This window comes from Callorhinus ursinus, unplaced genomic scaffold, assembly GCF_003265705.2.
Source record: "Callorhinus ursinus isolate GAN/ISIS: 27379988/994484 unplaced genomic scaffold, GSC_fseal_2.0 scaffold18, whole genome shotgun sequence".
NCBI classification, from domain to species: domain Eukaryota; kingdom Metazoa; phylum Chordata; class Mammalia; order Carnivora; family Otariidae; genus Callorhinus; species Callorhinus ursinus.
In genome coordinates this window covers 35,940,161-35,953,995 of record NW_027397080.1, presented here as the reverse complement: position 1 = coordinate 35,953,995, position 13,835 = coordinate 35,940,161, and the positions used below count along the sequence as shown (strand labels likewise).

At 62.3% G+C, this 13,835-nt stretch overlaps 2 protein-coding genes across 7 annotated transcripts in view; one reads left to right on the top strand and one right to left on the bottom strand.

The window, feature by feature from the left end:
- PRKCZ (protein kinase C zeta) overlaps positions 1-521 on the top strand; it is a 108,153-nt gene extending 107,632 nt beyond the window's left edge. For all 6 annotated transcript variants that reach the window (XM_025856337.2, XM_073903496.1, XM_073903497.1 and 3 more), the window contains one exon: positions 54-521. In XM_025856337.2, coding sequence (XP_025712122.1) covers positions 54-141 — 88 coding nt within the window. In that variant the 3' untranslated portion in view covers positions 142-521. The remainder of the gene's footprint in view (positions 1-53) is intronic.
- Positions 522-1,595: 1,074 nt separating this feature from the next.
- On the bottom strand, positions 1,596-8,743 carry FAAP20 (FA core complex associated protein 20). Its single transcript, XM_073903487.1, is given in 6 exon segments — positions 1,596-3,340; position 6,950; positions 8,007-8,035; positions 8,038-8,289; positions 8,374-8,503; positions 8,671-8,743. Coding segments are annotated over 6 exon segments (546 nt in total). The 5' UTR covers positions 8,733-8,743; the 3' UTR covers positions 1,596-3,268.
- Between the last annotated feature and the right edge of the window lie 5,092 nt (positions 8,744-13,835).

Genomic DNA, 13,835 nt, shown 5'->3' with positions numbered 1-13,835 from the left:
GCTGGGGGGGGCGGGGGCTGACACCAGCCCCTGTGCTCTGCCTGTGCACACAGGGACGTCATAAAGAGGATCGACCAGTCTGAGTTTGAAGGTTTCGAGTACATCAACCCGTTACTGCTCTCCACCGAGGAGTCCGTGTGAGGCCGTCTTCTCTGTCATGGACACGTCTGTGAATGACCCCTTCACTCTATCCTTAACCACAGCGCATGCATGCCAGGCTGGGCGCAAGGCTCCAAGCGCGGCCAGGAGGGACACTTGCCGCTGAGACCGCGGACGGGGCGTCCAGCCGGCGCTTCTCGGAGCGGAACAGTCTGGCGTCCGGGCCCGCGCGGCCGGCTTCGTGATGGAGGAGTTTGCTTCTTGTGCCTGCGCCGCGGAGGCCCCGCGGTGACCGCGTCCGAGGGAGAAACTGCCCCACGATTTCGAAGGTGCACACTTTCCACAGAAACAGAACTGACCTGCTCCGCCAGGAGAGTTAGCCTGTAATGTCCTGAGGAATAAAATGTGCCCATGATGTTGAAGCCTCCCTGGTGCCTTTTTTCCGCGTGCGACACCTGCCCAGAGTCTCAGGCGACACCCACCCGGAGGCCCCGGAGCAGGCGGGGTCGTGCGCCAAGTGGCGGCTGGGGACTGGGGACGGGAGTCCGAGTGCCCACGGGGATGCACTGCGATGAAGAATTTACAAATTTGGAACATTTTCTAAATCCCGGTAAGTTTCTGTTGTTAATATTTAACACGTATGTCACACCCGTGTGTCGCCATGGTCTAGCGCGGGGGCCACGCGGCATCCAGACGGATCCTGGATTCTAACGCTGCTCACCGAAGCATCCGGAGACCAAAAAATTTTAGGAAGTTGAAAACGAAATCTGCACAAAATATTTCTGCAAACACTAAGCTCCGTGTTATCTTGTATTAAATCTTCAAAAAAATATTTTTATCGGTAATAAGGATGCTCAGAATTAGAAAAAAATTTTTTAAAGATTTTTACTTATTTATTTCACAGAGAGAGCGAGCAAGAGAGGGAACACAAGCAGGGGGAGTGGGAGAGGGAGAAGCAGACTCCCTGTGGAGCAGGGAGCCCGATAGGCGGCTCGATCCCAGGACCCTGGGATCATGACCTGAACCGAAGGCAGACGCTTAACGACTGAGCCACCCAGGCGCCCCTGGAACTAGAAAATTTAATAACATCTGTGTATAAGTGCCCCTAGCCTTAAATAATAAATCTAGAAGACCCACAACCATTCCACGCCGGTTGCAGAGTAGCTTTTCTACAACAGAGACTTGTCTCAACCAGCACCACAATTGCAACCAGGAAGACTTGCCTCCAAAGACAGAATTTAGGGACCTCAGAGCAGATCCCGAGAGCCACCTTCTGGGTCTCACAGGGGTCAGAGCCCAGTGCTGACATCCAGTAGCACAGCCTCGGCCCGAGGGCTAGGCGGTCAGTTGGGACTGGTGAGCGGAGCCCTGGGACGGGCTGATGTCACACGGGGAGGTAGAGACCCCCGTGTGCCCAGGAGGGGATAACAAATGGCCACTGAGAGCCCCCCTAGGCACAATGACAGTGTCTGTTCCAACAAGACAGGGGCCCTGGGTTTGTTGAGACTGAAAGCATTGATTTATTGTTGCCAAACAGCGGCTCAGGTTCCAGTTGGGCGGGTCTTGTGCAGACATGTGCACATGGCCGGGCTGGTGGCTCAGGGGGACACGTAGAGCCATCTGCTTTATAAATTCAAGAAGGGGAAGGTAGTACTGCAGTGGGGGTTGGAAGCAGCAGCCCCAACATTTGTGAGCAGCATGGGTTGTCTGGATGGTCCGTGGACGGAGACGCCGTGGCCATGGCCGGCGCGGTCTGTGGTTGGCGTGGTGAGCGGGCAGCGCCCGTCCCCGGCCGTCTTCCTCCCACAGCCAGCGTTGGCGGGCCGAGGCAGGGCAGGCTTCTCACATCTACTAAAGAAAGACTTGGAGGAACACGCATACTATTATTTCTGATAAAAGTAGGTGTTTCCAGGAAATAGTTTTGGAAGGCGTTATTTTTTTTAAGATTTTATTACAGAGGGAACACAAGCAGGGGGAGCGGGAGAGGGAGAAGCAGGCTTCCCGCCGAGCAGGGAGCCCGATGTGGGGCTCGATCCCAGGACCCTGGGATCATGACCTGAGCCGAAGGCAGACGCTTAACGACTGCGCCACCCAGGCGCCCTGGAAAGCGTTTTCTAAAAAATAGACTTTATATAGAGCATTTTTCGGTTCACATCAAAATTGTGGGGCATCTGCAGAGATTTCCCAGTGCCCCTGCCCCCACGTACCGCCACCCCCACCCCCACCCTCCCTTCCCAGGGGCCACTTGTGACCACCGATGAACCGCACAGACCGTCATCGTCCCCAGGGTGCTCGGTGCACATCTTGGGGGCGCAGCGCAGTTTGGGCAAAATGATGACATGTACCCACCAGTGCAGATCATGCAAAGTGGCCTCACTGCCCGAAGTCCTGTGTGCCCGTCCGTGGGTGACCACAGGTCTCTTTACTGTCTCTGTAGTTTTGCCTTTTCCAGAAACCTCTACAGGGCATCATGCAGCAGGGGGTCATGCAGCAGGCGGTCCGCAGACTAGCGTCTTTCCCTTAGTCACATGCAGTTAGGTTCTTCCACGGTGTCTTCGTGGCTCGTGACCCACTCCCTGCCGCCACAGCTCTGTGGCCACGGTGGGTGCCACGAAAGCCCAGCTCTTCCAGAATCTGTGGGCTGTCAGCACTGGAAGGAGAGCTACCCTATGGGTGCTCTTGTGCCCCATTTTCCACTGGTCCCGGAAGCCCAACACCACCTGGCTGATGTGGAATGTTCTGGCACACTGGCCTGCCCACTGCGATGGCGCCTGGCCCGATCCCGGCACTTAAGTCCCCACCCACCCGTGAGTGGCCGACACTGAGTAATGAGCACTTCATCTGGGGAATTAAAACACGGTGTGAGCGGGGTCTGCGGAGGCAGGAAAACGTGCTGCCCCCGCCTGTCCGCAGACGTGGCCAGTTCTGCTCATGAGTCTCAGCTCATCCACCTGGGCCTGGTCCCTCTGCTGAGGGACGACTCTGTCCATCCCGGATGGCAGGAGAGCACTCCGCTTAGCGTCAGCCAAAAAGGGAGGGGAGCCCGGGTTTCAGTCCCGATACAAACACACCACACCAGGAGTCCACACTGATGTTTCAACACGTGGCTTCCATGACGGAGAGGACACGGTTCCAGCAGGGCGAGGCTGGGCCTCCGCACTGGCTAGGCTCACCACGCCACGTCTCCCGTGCTTTCCGCCAGGCACCGAGCAAGGTGGCCATCAACGTCCAGTGGGGCCGACTGCAAGAGGGGGGAGACAGTCACCCGGGCACGGGAGCACTGACCCCACGCCATCTGGCCGGGGCACCCACCACGCACCTTCACGCCCTTCCCTGGTGTGACCACCTCACCAAAGCTCAGAGAACCCCGCGATGGTCTCCATAGCTGGTCAGGAACGGGGGGAAGGTCCGGGGGGGCCACACAAGCCAGAACAGGCCTCTTCCCAAATCCTGTTCCCCAGGGCTGTGTCTCTGGGCCAGGCGCTCAGCGCACCTGGACACACGTTCTCAAGGCTCACCCAGGCGCCTGCGTCTGGGGGAGGGGGGCTCCCTGTGTCTGAATGAGCCTCCCAGGGATTCTGGAACCCACTCGGCTTGAGCCTCACAGCTCCCAGTGAACTGCCTGTCCTGGAGCCCGAAAGCCCGCCCGGCGGTGCACAGGACAGCGTCAGAAGCTCCTCTGCAGGGCCTCAAGGTCGAGGGCAGCCCTTCCTTGCTCCCCAGCCTGCCCACAGCTCGGCCTCCGTCAGGGGTCCGTCAGAGGGTCACGTCCTCTCTTACGAAAACCACCCCACTTGGCCCCCCAAAAAGGAGAAGCACAAAGGCTGGGACCCCAGGAGCACACTCACTGTCCGTCCGGAGACGCAGGGAAGTGAAGTGGGTGGAAGGTGCGTGCGCAGCTCAAGTCCGAGACTGTTTTCTTGACGTGGAGGGACCAAGCCCCCTTAGGGAGGGAGTTCAGTGAACCTGGGCTGCCAACCTATAGCTCTGGGGGCTCCAAGGCCTGTGGGTTGGCCTCTCGGTGTCCAGTGGGGTGTGCAGAGGGGTCTGGATTCGTGGCACAGAGCACTTTCCATCCCTGATCTCATCTGACCACATCAAGGAGGGCGGGCCAGGCAGGACCATCTCCGATGTGCTTGAGAGCTGTGGGTGGGCAGCTTCTGGCTGTGCCCCAGAGAGTGGCAGAGCTGGGGTGCTCAGCAGGACTGCTGGGGGACACACTCCCACAACGCGGCCGGGCCCACTGGCTGCAAGCGGCAAGGCTCCTGTGTCCACCCGTCGGCTGGCCTGCCCTCAGCTCCTCGGCCTCCTGCCCTCGGCCAAGGCCAGTCCAGACCCCACTCCTGCAACCCTTATGCTCCAGACGGGCCCAGGCCTCCTCCCTGTATCTCCCTGGGCTCGGCAGCATGGGTGATGACCCCCCTCCTGTTGGGACTTAAATGTCCCCCACAGCCCGTCCTAGGCCGGCCCGTGTCACGGTGGCCAGGGCCCCACCTGCCCTTACAGAGCGGAGCTCAGCGCACCAGTGTTGCCCCTGGGGCCTCTGTTAGCAGCTGACAGAGCAGACACCCCCTTCATCACCATGGGCCCCGCTAGAGAACGCCTCTGCGCCATGGCCTCTGAGGCGGGTTTGCCCACATGGCTTCTCCCTAGCCCCAGAGACCTCCCAAGATGTGACCCTTCCTCTGTCCGATCTAGAGCCATCCTGCTCAGCTGGCCAAGTTCACAGACCAGAGTAGAAAGGCCCGTCCCTGGAGCATCACTGCAAGATGGTGTGGGGCACGGCACCGCCTCTCACCCTGCTGCTCTGGGTGCCTGTGCCCCTTCTGGTGGCCGTGAGCTGCCCTCTCAGACTCCGTAGGGCTGGGCAGTGTGCTCCCAAGTCCCTGGGGCCCCTGCCTGCTCTCTCCAAGGCTGCCAGAAGATTCTAAGGTCTGGACCGGGTCACCTTGTCTGGGGTTTCCAGGTGGTACCCCTCGGGTGGGGGGGGCACCCGCTCGGACCCTTCAGACCTCCCCCGAGGAAGCGAACTCGGTCTCGGCAGCCCTGTCCCACACGCAGTTTCTGCAGCAGCTTGCCCAAGACGGGCCTGCCTTCCATCACATCGAAGCCCCGTGTGTGGCCATAGGTGCGGCTGCAGGACAGGAGACTCGGACCAAGAGCCTCCAGGCGTCTGCCTCAGACACAGCAACCCGCAAGGGCCCCGAGCTGGCACAGTGCCAACAAGCCAGGCTCCCCTGGCACACATGGGGCACGACTCGGCTTCTGGCTTCCCCATCCCCACGTCAAGTGGCCGTGGGAGCCCATCCTCCCAACCACCTCCTGAGCCCACAGAACACGCAAACTCAGCAGCGAGGGGACGGGGTTTCACACCCCGTTTGTCGAATCCACCACGTAACCATCCGTCGCATCACAAAATAAAGCCGTCCTGAGTGACCTGGAAACGCTAAGGCTTTGAGAAGAACAGTGCGCTCATCCCACAGCGCCCTGTCCCCAAAGCACACCCGTCACCAGAAGCCCTTGGGTCACCAGTCGCCCCCGTGGCCTGTCAGAAGGGCAGAGCGCAGCTTCAGTCTCTGAGTCAAAAAGTTCCCAAGTGGGGCGCCTGGCTGGCTCAGTCAGCAGAGCATGTGACTCTTGACCTCAGGGGTCAGGAGTTCAAGCCCCATGCTGGCTGTAGAGTTCACTTAAAAATATTTTTTTAAGGGGCGCCTGGGTGGCTCAGTAGGTTGAGCGGCTGCCTTCGGCTCAGGTCATGATCCCGGAGTCCTGGGATCGAGCCCCACATCGGGCTCCTGGCCCAGCGGGGAGTCTGCTTCTCCCTCTGACCCTCTCCCCTCTCATGCTGTTTCTCTCTCTCTCTCAAATAAATAAAATCTTTAAAAAAATATTCTTTTAAATAAAAGATATTATGTATTAAAACAATTTCTCCCAAGAATCACTAAAAGCTGACAGTTTTCTAGGGAAAGTCACAAGACGGTTGGACATTTAATTACTGCGTGCACCTGCCACACTGGACCCTCCCACGGCCCAGGCTGTCTCCCTGCCCCACGGTCCTGAGCATCCCACCAAGGGCCCGCGCCTTCGTTTGCAGCGACCGTGTCTCCCCAGTCACTGCGCAGACCTGAGGGGTGTGCCCTGGCCCGAGGACCCCCTCCTTTGCAGTCACATGGGAGAATGCGCGACGAGCATTTCAGACACGCTGAGGCCCGGACCCCACTGCACTGACACCTACGTTGGGAAAAATGAGGCACTCTGCCAAGCCTTAATTTAATTGCTTGAGAAACTCAAAACTGCAGTTTTTCCCTCCGTCTCTGTCATCGGGAACCTTTCCTTTAGACTGTGTAGAAACACCAGCATCCCAAGGACGAGCCCCCTCCGAAGAGGAGGAAAGCTGGGGTACCCTGACAGCTTCTGCCAAGAAAGCACATTTCCCGCCAGGGCCTGCAGTGGCGTCCTCTGCCCCTGCACTTTGTGGACTAGGCGTGAGTCAGGAAGACCACGGTGTTTATAGAGTGTTCACCGCATTCTCAAAACTAGCAAGCCGGTCAGTATTTGCAACTCACAACCATCCCAAAACACGAAACAGGCAAGAGGCAACGCAGTGAGATGCTGGGTCTGGGAACATTCTGCCAATTCTCCGGTGCTCCCGTGGGCCACTGAGCCACCTCCTCCAGGCCCGGCTTGTGGCTCCGCCTGCCGCGGCTTCACCCACCTGCACCGTCCCTGTCGCTGTCCCCATGCGGGACAGCCACCGCCTCGCCCAAACCAGGCCGCTCTTGCCTCCCCAGCCCTCGGCTGTGTGGGCACCTCAAGGAGGTAAATATGGGGGTACTGGGCTCACCCCAACACTGGGCTTTCAAAGCCTTGTTCCCATAACAACGGTGCAGACTGGAGGAGCCCAGACAGTTGACCACCGACCGACAGGATCACGACGGGATCATAAGATCTTCGTGGGCAGCCTCTGTGTGCTCATCCGACCCAGGGGTTTGAGAGCGTTTGGTCTGCCGTCAGCTCCGTCGCCCTCACTGTCCAGGATGGCGTTTGCTTCTGGAGGACCAGAGACGCGGCCTGTGACTTGCACACCATCGCTCAGCCACAGGAAATCTGGAGCTGGCGCACTCACTGACATCTACTGTCCATTCACTACACCTGAGCCCTAGGACCCCCACACCTGTGTCCTTACCTGTGCAACAACATGGCCGACAAGCTGGCCGTTTGGGTTTAACATCTCAGCAAAACTGGATTCGATTACCCTTACTTAAAACACGATATAAAGAGGGGCACCTGGGTGGCCCAGTCAGTTAAGCGTCCGACTCTTGGTTTCAGCTCAGGTCGTGATCTCGGGGTCATAGGATCAAGCCCTGCGTCAGGCTCCATGCTCAGCAGGGAGACTGCTTGGTCCCTCGCCCTCTGCCCCTCCCCCCCATCTGCACTCCCTGCCTCTGTAAAATAAGTAAATACATCTTTTTTTAAAAAAGGAATATAAACAAGTTCTTAAAGGAAAACAGCATCTCTAGGCACAAAAAGTCTTCATTTTTAAAACCTACCCCTAGGAAGATACCCGTGGGGCACTTTAAACAGGAAACTGCTTGGCGACCCACAGCCTGGAGATGGCGGTCACCACCAGGTTCCCTGTGACTTAGGGGTGGGGCTCCAGGGAGACTGCCGGCTGTCCACGGGACTCCAAAGGATGAGTGAGCGGTGGACCCCCCAGACCATACACCTGCGCCGACTGGCTAACGGGTTCAGTCACTGCGCCCCGCAAACTCTGCAGGCACCAACTACCACCTGAAGAGGCCGAAGCTGAGCCCGAGCACCCCTCGGCCTTCTAAACGTGGCTGTGGTTCCCGAACAGGGCTGGGGTGAGCGGAGAGGAATGGAGGCCCGGGCCCGGGCGCGCTCACCTGGGGGCGAAGTTGGCCTGGCACTCGGGGGGCAGCTCCGCAGGGTCGCCTCCCACAGCTGCTCCTGGGGACCCGGGATCCCGCGGGGCTGAGGCGCGGGGCGTCGCTGCGGGGACCGGGCAGGGGACCCCGAGCGTCCCCGGGCCCCAAGCAGCACCCGGTAGGAACGGCTTGGGTCCCCGCCTCCCCTCGGGGCCTGTGGGAAGGGCGTCCAGGAAAAGGTCCGGGCTCCCACGGTGAACACCTCGGGGGGCGCGGTGCGCTCGGGACCTCGGCCGGGCTCCTGCCAAACGGGGTCGTCGGGCCGCGTCAGCGGCGCCCGCCCCACTCCCCACTCGGCCGCCCTGGGGGCCCCCCCACTACGCACCGGGCCGGGGAAGGCGGGCAGCGACGGCAGCTCTCCGTCGGGGCTCAGATCCGCGCTCCCAGCTCGCAGCAGCTCCGCCCACGGCCGCGCGCACTCGCCGCCATCCCCCGGGAGGGGCCCCCCGCGGCCGCTGGGGGGTGCAGGGAGAGCTCAGCGGGGAACCCGGCGCGGGGGGGGGACCGAGTCGGGTTCCGGGAAACACGTGGGCGCGGGGCCTCGGAGCGCCCGGGGGACGCTGGCCTCCCCCCTACCCCCCCACGCCTCCCCCCGACCACCTCTCCCGGCCCCCGGCCTCACCCGCCCCCCGAGGACGGCCTCCGGCTGCGCAGCCCCGAGCGCGGCCTCCGTGCCGCCTCCATCCGCCCCCAGCCGCGCGTCCGGCGGAAGTGAGCGGCCCGCCGGGGACCACGCCCCCGACACAGACCCCGCCCCGCCCCTCGCCGACCCATCCCCCCGCCAACCTCCTGTCTCAAGCGCGCTGTGGACCTGGCCGCCCCCCACCCCCGCCAGCGCGCCCCGACCCCTCCCATGTGCGCGCTGGAACCCGCCCCTGGCCACGCACCCCCGCCCCACAGCCTGCTCCTGGGAGCCCTTCGTGACACTGTCGGAGGGGAAGGTGTCCTGACCTCCACATTGGAGGAGACGCAGGCCACGGTTCCTTCCTGCACCAGAGGCGGGACTGAGGTGGGGGAGGCCGACCGGCCCTGAGGGGGCTGATTTCCAGCCGAGGAAGAGATGTGGGGGGACCCATCTGCTGTCATCCAGAGGCTTGGGGTCTGCAGAGGCTTAGGAGGAGGAACTGGGCACAGAGTCAGGCCGCAGGATCCCTTCCCCCTCTGCCCCTGGCAGCTCCCCTCAGTAGCCCACCTGCCCCACGTCCAGGCCTGCCCTGGCTCCTCCACCTCCCGATGCCCCGGACAGCTCCCAGCCTCAGTTTCCAGCTGTGTGGAAGGGGATTCGGCCTGTCCTTCTTAAGACGATCGTGTTTCCCTACTAAAGGGAGGAACTTGGTTTTCGGAGTTAAGAAAAAAGAGAAAGGCAGCAAAGTCCAGGTGGCCAGCCTAGACCAGGGGGCGGGGGGGGGGGGGGCCTGGGCCAGGGGCCGGTGCCACGGGGGTCCTCCAGGACCCGGGCCTCTTGAGGGGCTTCCCTGAGACTCAGGGCTCAGGGGCTCTGGCCGGGCGACCACTCCATCCACCACTTGGTGGCAGCAGATGCCCAGGGCACTCTTGGCTGCTCATGATCTTGCAGAGCCTGCGACCGGCGGGCCCCAAGGTGGGCCCCTGGGTGACCCCCACCCTCACCAGGGCTGGAGTGTGTAGGGGGCTGGGTGGCAGGAACTCCCCTCCATAGACAAGCAGATGTCACTTGGGGTTCTGGGACTCCTTGGCTCTTCCCAACCCCAGCAGCTTTGGGGCTCTGCTCTGCACCCGCTTCCTCAGGGCCTCCCACAGCCCTGTTCCAACCTCCTCACCTTGGCCCCTCTGCAAGCCACTGTCCTTCCCTCCTCCAGTCCCAGGTCTTGGGCACCCCCCCATCACTGCGCACTCCAGTCCCAGGGTCCCCCATCCCTGAGTCAAGGTCATCTGCCTGTGGCACTGAGATCACCCTTCATCCGGTTGCCAGTGCAGACCTCCACAGCGGGGACAGGCTGTGTCAGGGATTGTGCTAGATCCTGGAGACCTCCAGGGGAAGGAGACGGGGTCCTCACCCTCAGAACCTGCCAACCAATCGAAAACAGAACCTACGTGCATAAACGAGCAGACCCACCACACAGGGTGGTCCCAGGAGCCCCTGAAGGAGGTGGCCTGCAGCTGGGCCTGTTCCCAGGTGAGGGCAGCCCAGATGTGAGGCCTCCCAGGTAGGGCTCAGTGCAGGTGTCCGGCAGACCCAGGACTACCAAACAGCTTGTGTCAGGGGCTCCCAGACACGGGCCCATGGGCCCTGGCTTCAGCTTTGGCAGCTTCAAAGCCTTAGCCGGGGGGGGGGGGTGCCACCGCATGTCCGCAGTCTGGCCATGGGGACACTCAGAGGGAATGGCGCCAGGCCTCCCCGAGGCAGAGGAAGGCACAGCCGGGCCTCAGAGAGGCAGCGTGCACTCAGCTCTCTGGCCATGCTGGGAAGTTGCATGGGGACCATCTGTGTGAGCAGCTACTGCGCCTGAACGGGGCTCCGGGAACTGGACCCTGGAGTCTTCAGCGTCCCAACCACTCCTGCCTCTTCCAGTCCCCTTCTCTATGGGCCTCACACAGCCCCGCTCCCTGACCGAGAAGGGCAGAGCAAGGCATTGGCAGGGAGGGGTCCCAGATGGGCCCCGGACGAGGGCTGGCCTGATGGAGCCTGGCTGTGCCCTATGGCACGGAAGGAGCAGGTGGGGGGGCACCCTGCTCCTTAGCCTTAGCCAGCCCAGGGGCCCTTGTTTGCCCTTGACTGCCAAGGGCAAAGCCCGGGCCCCCAGGCCAGGCCTGCACTCACTGGCAGAACAGAGGCCCTCGGGGCCTGGCCTTCTGGGGGCAGCCGGAGCCAGGTGTACAAGCTGTCCTCCCGGGGGTTTCTCCTCTCTGGTTTCACCCGGCTGCTGGGGATTAGCTCCGCCATCATGGCTGGCACCCACGGCCTAGGCCACCTCCACGGAGTACAGAGCTGGGGTGAGGCGCCAGGCGTGTGGCAGGTGCGGGCGCCCGTCAGGAAGCCCCACCCCCGCCACCCCTGCCTGCACCAGAGCCGTCTGGAGGTGGAGGGCGGACGACCCGGACCGACGGGCCCACCTTGTCGCAGCTGTCCCGGTGTCACGAGCAAGACGCAGCAGCTGTGCTGGGGCTGGAGGCTGAACGGTTGAACCTGACTGAAAGCCACCTGCGGAGGTGACTGGCAGTGAGTGGGGCTTCCCTGGAAAATAATTTCTGATTGGTTCTGATCCTGGAGCTGCAGACACAAATTTTTATGAGCCCAAATTCATGTTTACAAAGACCATTTCAGCCATTCCCGAGAGGCCCCCCTCAGGCAAAGCAGCAAGTGCTCCAGGGGCAGGGGTGGGGGGCCCCCTCCCTGCAGCCCAGCTGCAGCCCACTCTCTGCTCTCCCTGGCTTCATCCACAGGGAAGTGAGGATGCTGTGGATGATGACCTAGAACCCCCTCCCTGCCAAGGTGCCCTTCCCAGCATTGGGCATGTGTGGCCAGCCGATCCGGGGCCTCTCCCTGCCCAGCACCTTCCACTACCAAGGAGCAAATGTCTCGGCTCCCGGTGCTCTCAGAGCCAGGGCGGGGACGGGTTCCTTGCTCCTCTGGCCAGTGCTGATGTCCCCAGGAGCCCGGCTGGGGCTCCCCATCAGCTTGAGCCAGGGAAACCCTGTTAGCCAGACCCTGGCCTGGGTCCGGCTGGAGTGTGGTCTAAGCCCCACTTAGCTGCTCTGCACCCTCCTCAGACTGTGGCGGGGGGGGCTGGTTCAGCCATCAGGCCACTGCAGGTACGGTCAAGATGAACAAGAACGGGGACTGAGGCTGGCAGGCATGACCTGGAAAGCCCTAGAAAGCAGAGTGGCCTTCCGACTTCTAGGTGACCCTGGCAGCGTGCTCACAGCGGGGGTTGCCACCTCTCGCGCCGTGCGGCCCTCGGGCTGCCCTGGCTGGGCCTGCTCACCAGGTGAGTGCACCAGGAACGCTGGGCTGCCTCCTCCCCAGAGCCGGGCCTGCGGGCGAGTCCAGGCAGTGGGCTACCCTGGGCCGCACCTGCCAGCCGGTGTGTGCCAGGCGGGCCAGTGCACTGGCAGCCAGGCAGCGGCATTCGTGGGAGTGTGCGGTGCCAGGCAGACGGGCCAGATTAAAACAGTTGCCTGGGAAACGTGGCAGGACCCGTCGGGCAGCAGAGTGCGTGTGTGGGGCCCACTCACCGGCTCGGGAACAAGGGCTCCGCAGCCTCCTCAAGGCATCTCTTCCCCACGGGGACAGGCGTCCATGGCCAAGACCCACCAGTGCTCGGCAGGCTCAAACCCTGGGCTGCCACAGCCTTCAGCCGCACCCCAAAAACCCCAAAGCCAGGAAACAGCTGGGGAGTTGGCACAGAAGAGATGGCAGCACTGTCCCCACACCCCCATCCCAGCCACCGCCTCTCTCCTGGACAGCCCCCTCTCCCAGCGGTCCCTTAGAAGCTGGCCGAGAGGTCCCCACCTGCCCCGCCGTCCACTCCCTCCTCGGTGGCTGCCCTCTGCCCAGCCACACCGGCCCTTCCTCTGTCCTGATCCAAGTCTGCAGCTCAGGCTTCTGCCCTCACCAGTTCGCCTGCAGGTGGTAGCTCCTGCTGGCCCTTGGGCTCTGCTCTGGTGTCGCCTCCACAGAGAAGCCTTCCTGACCCATCCAAAGCTCCTCTGCAGGCCCTCCCTCCACCTGGCGGGTGCTGCTGGGTTTTTCCGCCCTGCGAGTGCTAATTGTAGGCTGGGGTGTTGTCTGCCTTCCCAGGAGGGTGAGCCAACACTCTGCCCCCAGAGTGTCCCCAGAACTTCAGGGAGTGCCAGCCCAGAGGGACCCAGACTGAACTAGTCAGCCAATCCTGAGGGTGAACCGGGGGTGGAGGGGGTGGAAGTCAAGCAGAGACCAAGCTTTGGGGATACTGAGGGTTAAACAGCGTTGAATGAAATTCCGTGTCTGCTGGGAACCTGTGACTGTGACCCAGTTTGGAAGCCAGGTTTTCGCAGATGGAATCCAGTTAGGATGAGGCCGTATTGGATTAGGGTGGGCCCGCGATCCGGTCCGACTGGTGTCCTCCTAAAAAGAGGGGAGCTTGCACACAGAGCCATGAAAACACAGAGGCAGGGCCGGAGCCGTGCAGCTGGGAGCCCAGAAAGCTGGAAGGGGCAGTAAAGACCCTCCCCGGGGCCTTCCGAGGGAGCAGGGAGCGCGGCCCTGCCCACACCTTCAGGTTGGACTTCTGGCCTCTGGAGCCGTGAGAGGACCGGTTTCTGTGGTTTCAGGCGGCCAGTCTCGGGTCATTCATGCAGCAGGCCCAGGATGCTCTCCAAGCCGCCAGCACCAAGTTCGGTCTGGTCACCGTGCGGGGGAGGGGCGCAGCTGGGCATCCCGAACCCCACCCTCACCCCTGGGTCCCGCCAACGACCCCGCAAAGCAGAGAGTGTGGCCCAGAGCAGAGCCAGCCCAGCTTCAAACCCATGGCTTTCCTGGGAAGGGGCCAGGATGGGCGACCCTGGGCCGGAGCCTCTCCCGGAGAGCCTGGCTTCCCGGCTCCACGGTGGGGGGGGGGGGGCGCAGCTCTGCCCCTCGTCTGCCTGCTTAAGGCAGATCTGCTGGCTGGGGCCTCAACTTCCTGAGATGCCAGCAGGTCCCTGTGCCTTCCAGGCCCCGGACCGGGACCGCGGCCCCCAGGAGCCCCGGCTGTCTCACCCCTATGTCTGTGTGTGAGAGCTCCCCTGGAGGTGTCCTTGGGCTGGCTGCCCGCGCACCTGCTGTGG